At 38.6% G+C, this 18,220-nt stretch overlaps 1 protein-coding gene across 1 annotated transcript in view; it reads left to right on the top strand.

The window, feature by feature from the left end:
* Positions 1–18,220, top strand: part of LOC145205217 (uncharacterized) — a 51,772-nt gene that overhangs the window by 3,422 nt on the left and 30,130 nt on the right. The window contains exons 6-49 of the mRNA XM_080077888.1: positions 321–429; positions 1,008–1,328; positions 1,655–1,772; positions 1,920–2,022; positions 2,443–2,579; positions 2,904–3,062; positions 3,348–3,489; positions 3,847–3,982; positions 4,479–4,689; positions 4,930–5,065; positions 5,323–5,448; positions 5,582–5,779; positions 6,026–6,148; positions 6,221–6,302; positions 6,779–6,997; positions 7,203–7,357; positions 7,423–7,616; positions 7,757–7,946; positions 8,443–8,564; positions 8,868–9,039; positions 9,329–9,481; positions 9,581–9,766; positions 9,842–10,000; positions 10,111–10,293; positions 10,418–10,506; positions 10,920–11,087; positions 11,594–11,774; positions 12,117–12,310; positions 12,500–12,650; positions 12,797–12,963; positions 13,096–13,288; positions 13,441–13,593; positions 14,007–14,174; positions 14,361–14,525; positions 14,648–14,815; positions 15,621–15,917; positions 16,153–16,317; positions 16,380–16,520; positions 16,639–16,839; positions 16,913–17,116; positions 17,186–17,323; positions 17,382–17,500; positions 17,607–17,740; positions 17,818–18,026. Coding sequence (XP_079934014.1) covers positions 321–429; positions 1,008–1,328; positions 1,655–1,772; positions 1,920–2,022; positions 2,443–2,579; positions 2,904–3,062; positions 3,348–3,489; positions 3,847–3,982; positions 4,479–4,689; positions 4,930–5,065; positions 5,323–5,448; positions 5,582–5,779; positions 6,026–6,148; positions 6,221–6,302; positions 6,779–6,997; positions 7,203–7,357; positions 7,423–7,616; positions 7,757–7,946; positions 8,443–8,564; positions 8,868–9,039; positions 9,329–9,481; positions 9,581–9,766; positions 9,842–10,000; positions 10,111–10,293; positions 10,418–10,506; positions 10,920–11,087; positions 11,594–11,774; positions 12,117–12,310; positions 12,500–12,650; positions 12,797–12,963; positions 13,096–13,288; positions 13,441–13,593; positions 14,007–14,174; positions 14,361–14,525; positions 14,648–14,815; positions 15,621–15,917; positions 16,153–16,317; positions 16,380–16,520; positions 16,639–16,839; positions 16,913–17,116; positions 17,186–17,323; positions 17,382–17,500; positions 17,607–17,740; positions 17,818–18,026 — 7,239 coding nt within the window. The remainder of the gene's footprint in view (positions 1–320; positions 430–1,007; positions 1,329–1,654; positions 1,773–1,919; positions 2,023–2,442; positions 2,580–2,903; positions 3,063–3,347; positions 3,490–3,846; positions 3,983–4,478; positions 4,690–4,929; positions 5,066–5,322; positions 5,449–5,581; positions 5,780–6,025; positions 6,149–6,220; positions 6,303–6,778; positions 6,998–7,202; positions 7,358–7,422; positions 7,617–7,756; positions 7,947–8,442; positions 8,565–8,867; positions 9,040–9,328; positions 9,482–9,580; positions 9,767–9,841; positions 10,001–10,110; positions 10,294–10,417; positions 10,507–10,919; positions 11,088–11,593; positions 11,775–12,116; positions 12,311–12,499; positions 12,651–12,796; positions 12,964–13,095; positions 13,289–13,440; positions 13,594–14,006; positions 14,175–14,360; positions 14,526–14,647; positions 14,816–15,620; positions 15,918–16,152; positions 16,318–16,379; positions 16,521–16,638; positions 16,840–16,912; positions 17,117–17,185; positions 17,324–17,381; positions 17,501–17,606; positions 17,741–17,817; positions 18,027–18,220) is intronic.

Below are 18,220 nucleotides of genomic sequence, written 5' to 3' on the forward strand. Positions count from 1 at the left end.
GCTGTTAAAGGAGAATGGCATGCCGGGATGCAAACAAAATTAACTTGTATTATGTTTGTAATACTACCAAAATAAAGTCGACTTAAAGGCTCCATACCCGTTCTTACTTGACTTTTCTGTAAATTTCGAAAGCTTCTGGCCAACTCAGTATCTAATGAATATAGTGTTGTGGCCAGGCATGTTTTTTTAACTTTCTTTTATTTTCAACCAATATCTAACATATACAATAAATGACAAAAAAACAATGGTGAATATTGCCATGGATTGTTTTTGTCTCATAGTGCTCCAGTACATATTAAATATTGCGGAATTATTTACAGTGAAGACGCTGCAAGATTTAACAAAGGGAGGAACCGGAAGTGTTAAACTTGGATTTGGAAAATTTGTCGACAAAGTCCAAAGTCCCATGACGCAAATGACTCAATACAAGTTAGTATGAAAGCCAGGGAAACAACTGCAAATGATTTAGTAGTCCGGTTGCAAACGATGCATTTGCGGCTTTTTTCTTCACTGCGTTCGGAATGTGTTACACTGACGTGCTTGAGCACTTCTGTCTATAACCGCAGGAATTTTAATTAATGGGTTGTGATATGTATTGATCGGCCGAATCCATTTTCTTCTTATCAAAACTAATTCTAAATACTCATATCTCAAAATACGTACTCCTTGTTCTGCAGACTGAAAACTTTAAAAAGTCTGAAGTCATCCACCGTTTTTTATGTTTAGATTTATATATTTTTGCCAAAGTAATAGGCATCGTCAGTATCTTTTTCAAACATTTTTCTGCATTGACACTTTAAACATCGAACTTTATATGATTGATAAAAACAATGTTATGATTATGCATCTTGTGACTTGCTTTCTGCCAAGTTAAATACCTCAATATATTTACTTCCTAATTTCCAAACGTGAGCACAACGTATTAAAACCCATTTAATTTATAAGCATTCAACACCAGTTGAGGTTTACGAATTGGAACACTTGAAATAGCAAATTACTTTTTTCAGGTTACGTCATCCTTATGGGACGGTCACGGATTCGCCGTTTCTCTTTAAGAACGTGGTCAACCTGACAACTGATGTGGCGCATTTTCAAGAGGTTCTCCGCCACGAAAACGTTTCTGGTAACTTGGATCCACCAGAGGGCGCGCTCGATGCCATGTTGCAGGTAATCCAATGCAAGGATCTGATTGGCTGGAGAGGTAACGCACTTCGCTTACTGATGATTGCAACTGAATCAGCTTACCATTATGCTGCTGATGGGTCGGGATACCTTGCTGGTATTTCGAAATCGAACGACGGAAAATGTCACACTGGATACGACGGAAGGTAAAAAATGTGCAAAAAGAATGAACCAATTTGACATGGTCTTCTAAATTGCTTGAGGACTATTTTGCTAACTTATTGTATGGATGCTGTTTAAGTATGTTTGGCCCCTTTCTTACATTTAAAGTTGGTTTTAACAACTAATTGTCAGCCACCTTTCCTTACTATACTCAATATACTCAATATGCATGATACGTTGTATCAATATAGAAGAAAAGTAATTTCGGCACATGGTTTTCATTGGACAATTTTCCCATGGATTTATTTTAGTATTATATGTTCACCATTGTAGTTACCTAAAAACAAATGACGTTTTGGGTTTTCTGTAGATACGTAGGTGCAGAGGATCAGGATTATCCAACAGTAAATCAAGTGGTCCGAGCTCTTGAAGAAAAATCAATCACTCCTATATTTGCCATTGGCAGCACGTACGAGGATTTATATCGGGTATGTGAAGCGTTCGCAGCAAACAATCGTAAAAATCATTTTTTAAGTAGACAAGTTTACTACTTCTCATAAAATCCTGGTACAAATCCGATCTAACTGTTTTGATATTTATCCTTGATTTAACGAACCTGATAATTTGGTCAACAGCATATGTCGGAAGAAGTATTCCGCGGTTCAACTTGGGGTGTTTTGGCGAGAGATTCCAGTAATGTGGTGGATCTTGTCCGCGAAGCTTATCTGCAGATCGCCGGTACGTACAAATCATCAACACCTATTACTGTTATACCTATATCATACTGCGTCTGTGTACTAGCTCTGGGTTTTTGAAATATTTTATCAACTGAAATTACCAAAAGTTTTTTAAAACGTATGCTGGATTGGATTTTTAGTCTATTTGTTCATTGTCGTTACAAAAATAATGATTTGTCCAATAAACTGGATGGTCACTGTGGTTGTAATTGCCTAATCAACATTCAGTAACTAAATGGTCTTGTAAAACCAAAAGTCGTTTCCGTTTATGACGTAAGATTTGGTACAACATCTATCTTTCACGGCATTGGATTTTAATTAATACATAAAACTCCAATTTGCATGCAACTCATTTGGACAGTTTACTTTTTCACTTGCCTTTTTTTATTAATTTAACTATGTCGTTTTCCTACTTGTTTAGGCAAACAAGAACTTGTAACAACGAACCCCGACGCAGATATACTTTGTCCTTGGTATCAAGCTACAACTCCAAGCAATGTCGAACTCACTTTTCCTGCACATTCCACTCTTGTGAAAGATCTAAAATCCGGAAGCGAGGTAAGCTGTCATGTTTTGTTGCCTGTTTTCCAGTAAGATTTAAGTAAGACTTTCATGGCTATTGCATAACACAATTAGAAGCCCCGGTACGAATCAGAAATTTCGTTGCAGTTAAGCCTGATTTAGGCCCAAAAGTTAAATGTCCAATGGTGACACAAAATTGACCTAATGTGAAGGCAGGCACAGATCAGGCCCGGCTTATAATATCTCAAGTCCCGAAAAACCCTACCTGACTTACTACTCTGATGTGAACTCAGTTGTATAGTGTTGTTAGTGAAAGTTTTACTCCTATACCTGTAATTCAATATTTGCATTTTCGTGCAGGTCCATTACAAGTTGTGGCTTGCTGCCAACCGTGGTGCGTGCGCTGAATTCGGCGAATGTCACGTGGGTAACGTCGAAGTAAAGACGAGACAGTATGACGACAACTTGGTGATCAACACAACCGTTCTTGCTGCATTTGGATGCGCCGCTACAGTTGATGTGAATAGAGTTTCTTGTGTTACAAGTAGAGAATACGGGGATTTGGTTCAGGACGGAATTTAGATTAGGAAAAGACGAATCTGTTTATGTTTTTTTTTAATCCTACCCGTATCATTTGGAGCTAAACCTTGCAACGACCACGTGAACTTCGCCAGGTTATAAGTTAATAATTAATCCCCATTCCGACAAGCAAATGCATGATAGCGGCGCTTAAAAGTTGCCACCGTATGTTTTCTTGTAAACTTTCAGGTTCCAAATTACAAGCCTTGATTTTGTATATCGCAGATCGCAAGTGCTATTTGTAACGGCCAGGGCGATTTTACGTGCGGAATTTGTATTTGTGATGCCGGTTGGACGGGCGCGGCCTGTGCTCAACGAACCGTGGCAATTGGATGCGTTCAACCTGGTTCGCTCGACAAATGCTCAGGTCTGTACATTGCTTCACTGGATGAACTTTAGTCAGATTGTATTCGTTTATTCCATCCAGTGTATAAAACGTAATGCCCTTAGAATCCTATACAATAACAAAGAAATTTAAAAATGTTGTCACAAATTTTCTTCCAATGCCTTTTCTCCTAAGTCTTGTTTTAAACAATGTGACTTTATCTGCCCAGACCATTTTATATGACTGTGATATATCCATCGCCATACTTTATTTTTAAAAAAATCTAAAAGCCCTAGTGAAGCTGATATTTATAAATTGTTCCGACAAATCCCGCCAAATTGGCCACTGTGGATTCCAGATTATCAGTTGATCCAACTTATTGTGTGTTTGTTTGTGCAGGGAGGGGCCGGTGCTTAAGTGACCAGTGCCAGTGCAACCAGGGCTACCAGCACGGGAAGTCGAAAATCTACGGCGATTTCTGCCAGTGCGACGAGTGTCCAAAGCAAGCCGGATTACTTTGCTCCGGCAACGGAATGTGAGTTTTGTTTGTTTCACTTTCTCGAGCAACGCAAACGCTAATCGGCTTATGGCTGTGATTGAATTGGATAAACGAGCTTGGTGAAATGTAAACAAACTAAAAGAGATTTTTAAGACCTACACGGTGTGTAATGCAGCGTCTCTGGTTCTGCCATTAAAAAATCAACTTATAAACGTTGAATTTTGATCAAACTGCTATAAAACTTTTGTTTGTTTTTTATATCTAATTGTCTTATAATGTCCTATCAGTTCAGTTTAATGACATGGGCGTTACCAGTTATGTGGGTTCAGTAAACACAAGAAAATGATATGGACTTACATTATACAGCAAAACTTTAACAATTACGACTATAGTACGGGAAAAATTAAAACGAAACTTGGTAACTCTTCAAGTTAAACGACAAAATGTTTTACAATAAAAATATATTCGTTGTTTTTGTAGCTCAAATAGCATTAGTGAACTCAGATTTTTAGAGTTTCTTTTATTTTCGCAGAGCAACAAAAGTGGGCCCTGAATCTTGTTCGTGTGAATGCGTCTGCAATCCTGATTGGACCGGAAGCGACTGTGGTTGTTCTCAACGGAACGACTCCTGTATAGGACTCGACGGATTAGTTTGCTCCGGTAACGGACGTTGCGAATGCGGAACCTGTGTGTGCACCCCTGGTTCGAAATTCGGAGGTCCGACGTGTGGAGACTGTATTACGGTGAGCTATGTTTAAGTAAACCCTGTATCTATCTGTAACTGCTACACATTAATCAATTGTTGTCAAAATATGGATAAATGTACATGTTTAGTCGTCACTCGTCACCAAAAAATCTGTTTATCCTACTGTGAAAACAATTTATTTTCGTAACTTTTTGTAGATATTGTTGTGGTTTAAATGCTGAATAACAAACTTATGCTTTACTTAAGCATTTGATAAACTGACTACCACTATTTGTAGGATTGTCCATCCTGTGCCGAGTTCCAAAACTGCATCCAGTGTATCATGCACGGCAGTGGCCCCTACAACCAAACTTGCGAAATCAACTGTCCGAAATATTCGGTAAAGCCGGTCGACACCAACTCAATGAGCGAAGGTAAAATATGTCATTTCAAAAATGTGTAGGCGGGTATCAAATATTTTTTAAACATGCGCGACACCAATGACTCATATGTGACTTATCTGGGGATCGTGCGGTTGGATTTCGACTTGATGCATCACTTTTAAGGTGGTCGACCATAATGTGAAACGGAAATACCAAAGAAAATGATTTAGCTTAACTGTATATTGTTGTATTACGATGTGTAAAATTATTATAGCTTGTTGAAACTTGTGGCGTGTTATGTTTTGTAGAAACCATAAAGCCGGAAAATGGAGAGGTTCTGTGTGCGGCTATTGACGAGAGCGACAATTGCAAGTTCTACTATTCATACCAAGTTAAACCGGGCGGGATTGAGTATCATGCCGAGGAAGATAAACGTAAGACATACCTTCATGAAAAAATAAACATACTTTTTGTACACCTGCATACCAAAAACTTAGGTCAACATTTGTATGTAACGTAACTTTTACACCCCTGTATGTTACTAAATCATTTTTTCTTTGGTCGTAGGATGTAAGCCCGCTTACTCTCTGCTTATCATCTTGTGGTGTATTCTCCTCTTTCTTCTTATCGGACTCATCCTTCTCTGCTGCTGGAGGTGTTGTGTATACGTCATCGACAAGGAGGAAGCGAAAAATTACAAACTTAGCAGTTTAGCTCAATACACTACTCCAGCTATGATTCCACTTATTCCTGCTATCGGTGCAAGTAAGCAAATAAAACATCTACTAGTGTCAATCAACTTTTTGAAATTTCACTTCCACGTAAATAAGCTAAAATTATTGCTTATCTAAAAGGCTGAAATTTAATGTCAAAACAATCAAATCATTTTTTTACGCAATATTTTTGACAATAGATTCTTTTTTGAATAAACATCCATGTTTTATGTACGTTTACTTATACGAAATTGGTTCGGACACCCAAAAAGCTTTCGATTCCTTTATTTAATTTCAGGTAGCGTGATTGAATTCATCAAGGCAAAGTACCTCGTAAGACGAAGTGCGAAAGTAGCGGTGATTCCAGTAAGAAGATCGTTCGTTAAGGGAGGCTCGAAAGTTCTGTGGCGAACTTATCCTGGTAAGAGTTTGCATGCAAACATTTAACGAACCTGTAGCACCCTGAAAAACATAAACAACCTCTCATTGTCAGGTTCCTCACAAGATGACGATTTTGAAGTGCTAAGTCAAGGGGAAGAAGGAACGATGGTGCGAAAGAGACAAACAGTCGAAAGGTAAGACTCTCGATTTTGTTACAGAATTTTGAACGTGGCGAGTTTATTGAGAACCACCAACCGTACGAAAATTCTGTTGTTAGACGCAAACCGAAGAAATTTGTATTGTAGCCAACGGCGGTTCATTGATGTTAAATTGAAAAACGGTTAACACTTGGCTTTCTAGTCCCACACTTTTTCATTATGACATAGTTCTTTAATTTACTGTTTATTTACATTTTGTGTCATCAAAACCACTTGCTTGCTTAGTTTTATAATCTTGCATTTCTTGAACATACATCATGTATTTTGAACAAGAAGCGTTTTTGTTGTGTAGCTTTGAACTTGAATGATTAGTAACAAAATATGGCTTTTTACACAGATTTAAACAATGTTTTCACACAAAACTTAATAATGTTTACACATACTGACATAAGTGCTTAGCCTTAATTCGTTTAAACGACCTCCAACATAATGCTGATCCTGTCTTTATTTAGGCTTGTGGTGCAAGGTAAAAATGGTGAAAGTACAATCGAAGTGGAAGTTGTTGATGGTGGTGAGCGAAGTGCAGCGGCCAACGCTGGTTCGGGAGGTGGTGGAATGAATGGACAACATCAATCTCTTGCGTCCACTGCAAAGTTTGAGACAGTCAATGAAACAGCACCACTACTTGGAAATGGTTCGGCCGGTTTAGACTGGGGTGAAGGAGAAATTAAGTAAGTGTACGATTTCATAACAAAGATTTGACACAATTGTAAAGGTCTAGGGATGTTTATCATTTTCTTTTAGCGGATCGTTTAAAAACACAAATGGAACATAGTCACATTTTGACGCTTAACTATATTCTAGTGGAATAAGTCTCATTGTTTTTGACCATCTTCCTGATAGAAACTGATATGTTTGTTGTATTTTGAATTTTAGCTTTGACGATGAAAACGAGTTCACCAACATTGAAATACCTCTTCTACACGATTTTTCTGGAAAGGAAATTTCGTTTTGGGTGGAACTCCATGGACAGGAACGAGGAGTAGCGCTCGGCCTCAAGAGAACCAAAGTTGTTGTTATCAAAGACGAAGGTTTGTCTCATACAATTTTATCCGTACCCTTGGTTTGAAATAAAACGTATTTAATCTTTACACAGAGGCTGGAATTATTGGTTTCCCCAAACCCAGTTACGTGTTCAAGGAAAACGACGGATTTGCTGTCATTCCAATTCATCGTACTGTCGGAATGGACGGTCACGTGAGCGTCACTTGGTTCACACGCGACATCACTGGTATCAGTGGCAAACATTATATTGGAGGAAGGGGCGTCGTCGAGTTTGGAGACGGAGAGGTAAAGATCGAATCTTTTTCATCAAATTTTTTAAAGAAGGATGCTTTTTAAACATTGAACAAAACAAGCCTCACCAAATTTAACAACCGATTCTTAGTGTGTCTCTGTAACTTGAAGTGTTTTCCTGTTTTTTAATACAGGTCACACAACACGTCCAAGTTGAACTGATTCCTGACATCTTGTATGACGACAGTGAAAAGGCTTTCAATATAATGTTGGATGAGCCCAAGGGTGGCGCTTCGCTCGATCTCAGTCATTGCATGGTTACTGTGCTGGGAGATGAGGAATGTTCGCTCGTTCAATTCCCCAAGGACGCGTATCCATTCATGGGTAATTAGCGCTGTGATGTAAGATGCATGCCGGTTGGCGAAGTAACTGTGTCTCCTTCGCTAATTAAGTTGTCAATTTATATGCTGGATGTTATTGCCATCAAGCTAAACTGTTTACGAATAGCTAATAAGCTGATTGCATTCACAATGAAATTGGGTGAAAGAAAAAAATCAAAAAAAATTACATAGAGCAACTTTAAACACGAAATGACGCTTGGATTGGAGCTATGACTTTAGCACCCTGTGTGGCCTTGGCCGGTCTTCAAATTGGCAGGTTTAGGTTTTAACACTTGTGGCCCACCGTCCTACACCCACCAATCACGTGACGTCACTACGAAGTTGTATGATTACCAACAATAGTGGTATAACTGTGATATGTGCGCGGGGTTTATATCCAACTGCTATGGTGCTAAAGGGAAATTTAAGTTCACCTAAGTTAAATAACTTTTTTCATAAAGTTTGAGCTATAAGGCAAAAACCTATTTTACTTTCTCCAGAAAACTGTGGAATCGCTGAAATTGCTGTGATGCGAACAAGAAGCACTAAAGGACAATCACAAGTTCGTTGGTACACTGAAGATGACACTGCTATTGCTGGAAAGGATTACGAATCTTCTGAGGCAAGTTTTTCCTTGTTTGTTCTTGTTTCTACAGTTTATGTAGATTCTCAAACTATGTGCTCGTCGTTATCCGCTCGGAATCGCCTTATCGCGTATGCAACCTATTTCTCTCTTCTTCTAAATGCCACTTTTATGGTTACAAAACGCAACTACCTTCTCACCTTTAAGTTACTGATGATGGATAAAGAATTACTTGTTTAAAACAAAAGTAATGCGCTTGAATTATAAAATTCTGTCTAATCATCTGATAAAATTAACCTTTCATAACCACCACCTCATAAAAAAACTTTGTTATTTTTCCAGGGCATTGTTACGTTTGAGAATCTGGCCACTGAATCACACATTCGAGTCCCGATCATCGACAATGACGTGTATGACGATTCTGGCCGGGCTTTCCGGGTCATTCTCACTGATCCCAGCGATGGAACCAAACTTGCCCACAATACTGCTACTGTTTCAATCATTGAGGATGATGGTAAGCGTTTGCATTTCAAACCAGTGTTAAAATTTCGAGTTCGGGCCAGGTATTAGGCTTGTCCCTTTGGGTTCGGACCTCAGTGTCAGGGATGCTTGCAACTGTGTTACACCAGCATGTCTAATGTTTAGTTTTTTCCCCCTTTCATTTGGTTTTAATTAGTTCTGTTTCTGACCACAATATTTGAGTTTAACAGAGACAGAGCTTTATAGATTTGGGACCGATATTTTAACTTTGGCATTCGATGCAACAAAGCAAGTAATATTTAAGTTTTGTTAATGTTTTGCAGAACCTGGAATGTTTGAATTTACGAAGACGAATCTTGTAATGAGGTCAAAAGCAACATTGGGAAAACTAGCTGTGATCCGATCTCTCGGTTCAGATGGACATATCACAGTACCATGGGCTGTTGGTCAATTAGGAGACAATAATGTTCCACCAGGCATGTATATGATGAAATTTGTAATGAACCGGTGATAATAATCAAAAATCGTTGTATTGTGCAAAAACAAACCGTTCTTACAAATTATTGCTTCTACAGAGGTTCTGGCCATGAATGGAACTTTGGAATTCGCCAACAATGACATCAGCAAATCACTAGAACTTGATCTGAGCAATGTTCCGTCAAGTGAGCTCATGAATTTCATTGTTGTCCTGCAACAACCAACAGGCGGTGCTAAACTTGGAGCAAAGAGCGAAGCCACTGTGACTGTGTTTGCTGATGAAGGTATGCTGTGTACAAGATATAGCTATTGACTAGAAATTGTGATTTGTTAATAAGTGTCACTCATAAATTTTGCAGATTTCGGAACTGTCAGTTTTGCTCAATCTCGCTTTGAAGTTTCGGCTACTGTCGGACTTGCGACCTTGCTCGTATCCAGGAAAGGTGACACCAGCAGTGCAGCGTTTGTCATCTGTGAAACAACTGACCAATCAGCTGTCAGTGGAATTCATTACAGAGGTAAACGTGATTTTCTGACACTCAACAATAATGTAACTTCAACCTTTAAAATCACTGTAACATATTGCCATTTGTTTCAAAGAATGTGAAACAACATATTTGTGTTACAGGAGGTACAATTAGCGTTTTGTTTGACGCTGACGAAACAGTGAAGGAAATCGAAGTTCCAATTTACAATGATCCCAATCATAGAGGACAACTTGTATTTGGCGCCCAACTCCGATCTACACCGAGTGGTCCAAAAATCGGCAATCCGGACACAGCGCAAGTGGCAATCACTTGTATACCGATGAGTAAGCACTCTCTTGTTTTCACCACAAACACAGTTAACTTGTTTGGCATTTTCACGCTCCGTTCGCGGTCAATTCGTTTCGGCTTCAATTGGGACGCTGGAAATATTTTCGTTTTGTATTACAGCGCCCGTACACCATGCTGGTTTGGCACCTCCTGGACCGTGTACGATCGAGTTTCTCAAATCAAAGTACTTGTTTAGACGAAGTGCCAAGGTAAGATAAAATACTTTTTGCAATTACTTTCTACCTTTAATTTTCATACATATGGTTTAAATCAGGGGTCGGCAAACTTTTTTCTACTGCGGACCGTTTTTGAAACTAAAATTATATCGCGGACCGGTCTTCAAAAAACTACAAATATTTAGCAATAAAAACACTTAAATTAGTTTATCATCCCCGGGATACATGGGCAATTTTTTTATAGCATTTAACCTGAAAAACTATACGGCCCGGTAACAAACTCCTCGCGGACCGGTTCCGGGCCGCAGACCGGCGGTTGCCGACCACTGGTTTAAATAACAGTCCTAATTTGAGCTATGTTGGCCAATGAACCTATTTGACAAATCTTTGTTTGTTGTGTCTTCTTTTAGTTTGTAAATATATACTTATATCATATTTTTGCACAGGTTGCAGTTGTTCCCGTGGCCCGTTCGTCCGAGGATGGTGCTTGCTTCGTACAGTGGAGAGCTGCAGGTCCTCCTCCTATTCCGGACAGAAGATCCAGTTTGTCCTCTTCATCTTCCAGCTCCTTATCTTCTTCGGATGACGAGAAACATGGATGGCAGGATGGAGTGGTAAGAATTGTTACTTGCCCCAGACAAACATATTGCTGAGTTGAACAAGACTATTCCGGGGCACAGCGACGCACAGCACTTTAATAATTTTTGAATAACGATAATGAATAACAAAAATGCGTCAAACGCATATTTTTGCTCATGACCTAAATATTAACCAAATGGAAAAAAACGGTTTTTGCGCATAAATTATTCTGGACGTGTATCACAGATATTTACAAAAAAACATAAAGATACTAAGTAGAAGCTGTAAGTTTAAGCGTCTTTTCTAAACCAAATCAAATCAATACCGCATTCATTCCGATTATCAGCCGCTCTTATAAGATATAAAAATGAGATAAGAAAATGTAAATCCTTCAATTGTAAACCGCACATACGAAAGAGTAAAAAGCATTTTAAGATGTGGGTTACAATCTAATAAACACTGCTCCCGAAAGACAAAATATATAATGCATTATACATTTGAATTGATGTATAATGTACTATTGTTTTGACACCACAAACAGATTACATTCCAAGATGGACAAAATTCGACCTCGATTGAACTCCCGCTCGACTCGCGAAGTATTCATGACGCACAAGTGAGTGTTTATCTGGAACTGACTGATGCAGAGTGGAAGGAAAGTTTGGACGATCCGATCCGATTCGGCCTCAAGCAAACCGAAGTTGTGATTCTCAACGATATTGGTAAGTTTCTTGGTGATCACAAATGTGAAAATGTAAACACGTTAATTAAAGTAGTAAAATTAACTTGCTAATAATACGCGACAAGTTTTTCTCAAAAAAGTCAAAATACAACAAAAACAGACTTTTTTCAAAAAGTCAACATAACCAAGCAATAGCATTTCGTTGTGTTTTCAATCATTTGTCATGTTTAACTGATAGGTCAAACTCGTAATAAACATGACAAATTTATACGTTATCACCCCAACACATAGGGTAAAGAATGAAATTAACTTTACTTTACAAACCATTTTTGACCACACTAACGACAAAACTAAACTTTACCAATACTGTTTATAAATGTAGATGCGGGGACACTTGGATTTTCGAAAGCAACCTTCTCCTTCAAAGAAAGCGAAGGTATTGCAATTATTTCCATTCATCGGTTGGGTGGAATGGACGGAAATGTGTCCGCAAGGTGGCGCACAGTGGACGGAACTGCGAAGAACGGACGTGACTTTGAAGGAAGGGAAGGAGTCGTCAATTTTGCCCACAATCAGGTAATAAACTGATAAATGAGTAAAAATTTCGGCACATCTGTGGCACTGTTATGAAACAAACGAACTGAATCAGATTTAATGGGTTTAAAATTAAACATACAAAACAGGCATGTTTATGTGCGACGCTGTTATTAAACACAACACATTGTTTAACGTCTGTCTAACATACACTTGTTACAATTGCTGCAGATTGTGGAAAATATCGAAGTCCCGTTGCTGGAAGGTGAGAATTACGGTGATGACGGAGAAGACAGAAAGTTCAGCATACAAATCGACAAACTTAAGGGAGGAGCAAAACCTGGATTACGTCACACAACTGTGTTTATCGTCGGAGATGAAGGTAAAGTTTTTGTAAACATCAACATCTTTTAAATGATATGCTTTAAGAACTCAAACTGGTTTAAAAACAGCAAGATGTTTTCAAACTATTTGTTTACGATTGTAGCAGGCCTAAAATCATGCTAGAGTACTTCTTTAATTTTACAGAACGCAGTGTGGTCCAGTTCAGCAAAGCTTCCTACCCCGTAATCGGCAACTCAACCAGTGTGAAATTACCGGTGTTGCGAACTGGAAGCTTCCAACGTAGAGTCGCGGTATTTTGGAAAACTGTCCCAGACACAGCAAAAGATGGCGTCGATTACGCAGGCGGGGAGGTGAGAACATTTTTCCAAAGCTGTGTTTGTCCGCTTGTAATTTACTGGCCGTACGCTACATAGTCTTCTGTTAATTGCACAGATTTTGTCGCCACAACTATGTTTGTTATTATTTTTTTAAAATCTTTTTAGAATGTTTTGATTTTCGAACCGGGAGAGACAAAAGCGTTTGTTGAGATTCAACTGAGCGGACAAGCTAAAGAGCCCAAGGTGTTTTCGGTTGAGCTCAATAGTGATCCATCACAATCAGGTTATGAAGAACTTGCGGGAAAAACTTCCCTTGGCACCAACAAAGTTGCAACTGTTTCCATCATAAGCAGTCAAGGTAATTGGTTCCCATTTTTCGTGGATAGCGTATTTTTTATGAATGTTTTTTATAGATCGTGTAGTTTGTTAAAAATTAAGGTATCATTCAATACGAGTTTGAACTTTTGTTGTAAGATGTTTGCAAGTTTGAACAAGTAATTTGTGTTTCAGAACCTGGACGTTTTGAATTTAGCAAAACATCGTTTATTTTCAAAACAAGCGCTGAACTTGGCATGGTGCCAGTTTTGCGTTCTGATGGAACTGATGGTGATATTTCCGTTAGGTGGCTCATTGAATCTCTCGACAAGCCATCACCATTTGCGGGTATGTCATGTGGTTACTGTTTTTAATTGTGAATCAAATCATTTATAGAATATTAAAGCATTAATGTAGCCTAAAACAAAAGTTTCTCATTGCGAATTATTATTTACACAAAAAGTTTCCTATTCCCATTTTCTAAACCATTTCAAGATATTTTGTGTCCTATTTCATATGGCACCAATGTTGAAAAAACACAAATCAAACTATAGTTTTATAGAATTAAAATTTCATTAATATTTTTGATGCGTTTCAATCTTCCGTTTTGTCGCATGGACATGTGGTTTATGCCCGATATTGTACAACATCTTCTTAAAAACTCAACTGTAATGTTATTTACGTGGAGACGTAGATATCATCTATATTTCACGGAAATGTTATATTGTAAGTTTAAAAATATAAAATATTTTTTATTGCAGGTGCAGAAGGTTTCCTATCTTTCCGTGACGGCCAAGTTAGCGCCAACATAGAAATCGCATTAGAAGGAGTTCCTTCAGATGACTTCGTACTTGTACTGGTTCCGTCAGAAAGTGGTGCAGTGTTGGGAGCAGCCACACGAGCAACTGTTACAATCATTGGAGAGAAAGGTTACTTGATTTGATTCTATTGCAGTACAAATGTTGCCTCATCCTAAATTATGTGTCCGTGGAATATTACATTCTTTTTTTATGTTCCAAGCCCACATAAAATTCGATATTAGAAATTCATTTTTTGTAGTAACAACCTTGATTACATCTTTGGTTACGAAACGGCTATTTGACTTGATTTTGCAGAGGAACCGACGATCGAGATGAACCAGGACATGATGAACTTACGTGACCCCGAAGTTGTCGAGGTGAAGGTTTTGCGAAAGGGAAATGTTGAAGATTCAACTTATGTCGGATGGAAAACAGAAGACGGAACAGCCATTAATGGGAAAAACTTCATTGGTGGAGCAGGTATCGATTGTAGCGAACATTACGAATAGATTATTACATAAATACACATTATTAAACAAACTCGGTACAATGCAAACGAAATTTAAGAACTTGTTTTCATGCAAGCTTAACAAACTTTTTAGGAAACTTGGTTTTTGATCCAAACGAAACGGAAAAAAATATTCTTATTCCTGTCCTCGCTTCTCCCAATGACGAGCCAGGAACTTTTTCAGTCAAGATCGTTGACGTCAGAGGCATGGGAAAAATTGGTGACGTATCAGGCACAGAAGTTACCCTCGAACCCGTACCACGTGAGTTGTGGAAAATTGAAATTTGCATTTGTTGTTGTATTGCCTTGGTCTAAAAATTTTTTGCTAAATATGTTTTTGTGACAAAAGTTCGGTAAAACGCATGAGAAAATGGATGTCCACCCCTTGTATGTCGATTAAATACAAAACGGACCTCAAGAACTTATTCGGAGAAATAAAATTTAAAATTATGCTTCAAAAGATCTTTTTTATAATATTTTAATGTTTAACCCGATTCGGACGAAAATTTTGTTTCATTTTTTTGGTATGACTTGGAATGGATTTGTTATTGTTGTAACGTGTTTTATCCGTGTATATAGGAGTACAACATGTGATTTACGAACAAGCTGCTCCCACAGGTATAAAGATCACGTGATCAGCACTCAAACTAACTTGGTGCTTAATTCGAATCATTGCTCGTAAAAGTCAACTCAATCACTACAAAAACAATAATTTGCAATTTAATTAAATATGCTTGCAAAAAGAAACTATCTTTAAATGGAAAATTGATGACAATGCCTTGTAAATTACCAGTAATTTGCATGCTAAAATAAGAATAAATATTAACAGATGTATTATTACGATAAACGAATTTTTCATATTTTCAACAATTGTTCATGCATAAAAAAGCTAAAGGCGTTGTAGCATGGGTGCCGAATTCAATGATGCATGTTGCAATATTTTTACCATTATTTTCAATCATTTTATAATAAAACATGGTGAAATTGACTGAAATCAAATATCACAAATGTAACTTTAATGTTTATTAATAAGTACAAGTATATAAAATAAGTTACTTGCTGCGTAGAAACTGTGGTGGAGTTCCTTCGTAAGCGCTACCTCTTCCGGCAATCACAAGGATCTAGTTTTATTCCGGTTCGTCGTTCCAATGCCAACGGCATGCTTGCTTTGCGATGGAGAACTCAGCCCATCACAGGAACGGATGAAAGTCAAATTAAGCCGAAGTCGGTGGGAGAAGAGTCGACCGATGGAAGATTCCCCAGGAGTTTGTCGTCAACATCTTCATCGGATAAGCACGCCGTACAACAGAAGGCGGTCCAGCAAGACATGCCTTACGACGACACACTAATTGACTGGGGATCAGGTATATAAGTTTTTATCGGTTAATGCATATAAAATACACAAAATGGTGAATTAACAATGCAATCTGCTGGATCCACACAAAGATGTATTATTTAGTGTACATGTATCACCAAGTAAGAGCTTTAAATGACGATTTATCCATTCTTATGTGCAATTGCATTCTTAATTTAATTGATTTTTTCCAAAGTCCTCAATTTAAAATGCTATTTGATGATATTATTTTGGTTTTTGCATAGGCACCATCACTTTCGATGATGGCGATCACGAGGCCAGCATAGAACTCGTAGTCTGTCGCGAGATGGCGCACCGTGAATCGAACTTCCGTGTTGAGTTGGTCGACCCTTACGACAGAGTCACATTTGCTGTGCCAACTACGATGGTCACCGTAATACGAGACAAAGGTTCGTCAAAAATTGTTAACCTTGAATTTCATGTTTTTTAACTGTAACTTATGTTTACACAGATCCAGGAATGTTGGGATTCGCCAGTCCCAAGTACAACTTCATGTGTAGCGAGGGTCAACTCGTTATTCCTGTGCACAGAAGTTCTGGTGCAGATGGAACTGTGGCGGTGCCTTGGTACACAAGAGACGTTACTGCAGTTGGTAAGGCCATGGCCGCCTTGTTTCTAGGCACAATTTTGCAAGTTTATAGTGTGGTACATATGCTAATCACTTTTGCAAGTTTATGTCAACCTGAAATGATAATCGTCTCTGATTTTAGGTGGAATTCATTATCTACCCGCTGACGGGAATCTCATATTTGGCGATGGCGAGGTCTTGCGAAAGATCATTGTCCCGATGCCGAAACGAGTTGAATACTTCGATGAGGACGAGGTGGCTTTCAAACTCTGTCTGGGTGAACCCACCGGCGGTGCTTCCCTTAATGTTTACGAGGCTCATGTTGTGCTACAGAATGACATAGGTTAGTGACGTGACTACACAGACCGATTTGATTAGCTGTAGTTGCAAGTTTTTAATTTTTCTGTTTCATCAAGTGCCAGCGAAAGTGTCCTTCGAGGAGCCAAGTGTCACATGTCAGCAGTCACGTGGTTCGCTCCAGATCCCCGTGCAAAGATCCGAGGACGCGTCGGGCCTGGTGACATTGGCATGGCAAGTTAGAGGTATCCCCGGCAAGCCCAAGTCGAGATACGAGGGAGCGACAGGCACTCTGGTGTTCGCTGACGGTGACACGTGCAAAGGTTTGGATCATTTGTAAAATATGTTAATCCTTCACGAATGTTCGATGCATCTATGTTTTACTTTTTCAGACATCACCATAAAACTTCCGCCACATGTGCAGCAATATACAATGGACCAATTTGCAGTGGTCCTTGAACAACCGACCAGTGGAAGAGCCACATTAGGCGAACATCAACAATGTACTGCCTCCATCGACAACGACATAAGTATAAACCAGTGCGTTTACTAAGTAAAACGGTTTGGGTAACAACTTTATATTTGCAGTACCAGGAAAATTCCATCTTGAGAAGCACAACTACTACTTCAAACAGAGTGATGGACGCGACGTTATAAAGGTTATAAGAGACGGTGGCACTAAGGGTGCAGTTTCTTTGCCTTGGAGAGTAAGTTTGTTGTGATAATGCGCCCAAAGCCTTTTGAAACAGTTTTATCACCCAATATACAAATATTTTTAAGAGATAGTAATTTGTAATCTGTAACGAAATTCAGGTGCTTCCTGCTCATGAAACATCCCCGCCGTCATCCATGCACGATCTTCACGGTTCAGTGGAGTTCGATGACGGACAACCCACTGCTGACGTCACTATTCCATTTCCTCCTGACACTGATGAAGACAGGGAAAGGTAAATATCAATTTATATAGGATCAAATAAGTATCAGTTTGAACTTTTAACGTCCCTAAAACGTGTTTTTTTTTCAGTTTTGTCTTTATGTTGCTACCGCCAGAGGGCAGGGGAGAGTTAGATGAGCCCTACAGAGCTAACATGAATCTGGAAAATGATCTGAGATGTGAAATCACCTTTGTCAAATGTGAATATGAGATACGCGGTGATGTGGATACTTTCCTTCTGCCTGTGGTCAGGGATGGACCCAAGGGCAGACCAGCTGCAGTCGAATACAAAACAAAAGGTGAATAGATACAAATCCACAGATAGGGTAAAACTAGTTGTTGTTGATACCAGTTAGGCGAAAATATATAAGCTTATATTCCATTTGAATTTTTTGACTGATTCTGTCATTTGAAAAATATTTTTCATTCTCAGTTATTTATTGTCATGATAAACAATGATCGTCAATGACCATGCTTTTTGTTGGAGGGTTTG

The sequence above is a fragment of the Phallusia mammillata genome, chromosome 8 (genome assembly GCF_965637545.1).
Source record: "Phallusia mammillata chromosome 8, kaPhaMamm4.hap1.1, whole genome shotgun sequence".
Lineage (NCBI taxonomy): Eukaryota > Metazoa > Chordata > Ascidiacea > Phlebobranchia > Ascidiidae > Phallusia > Phallusia mammillata.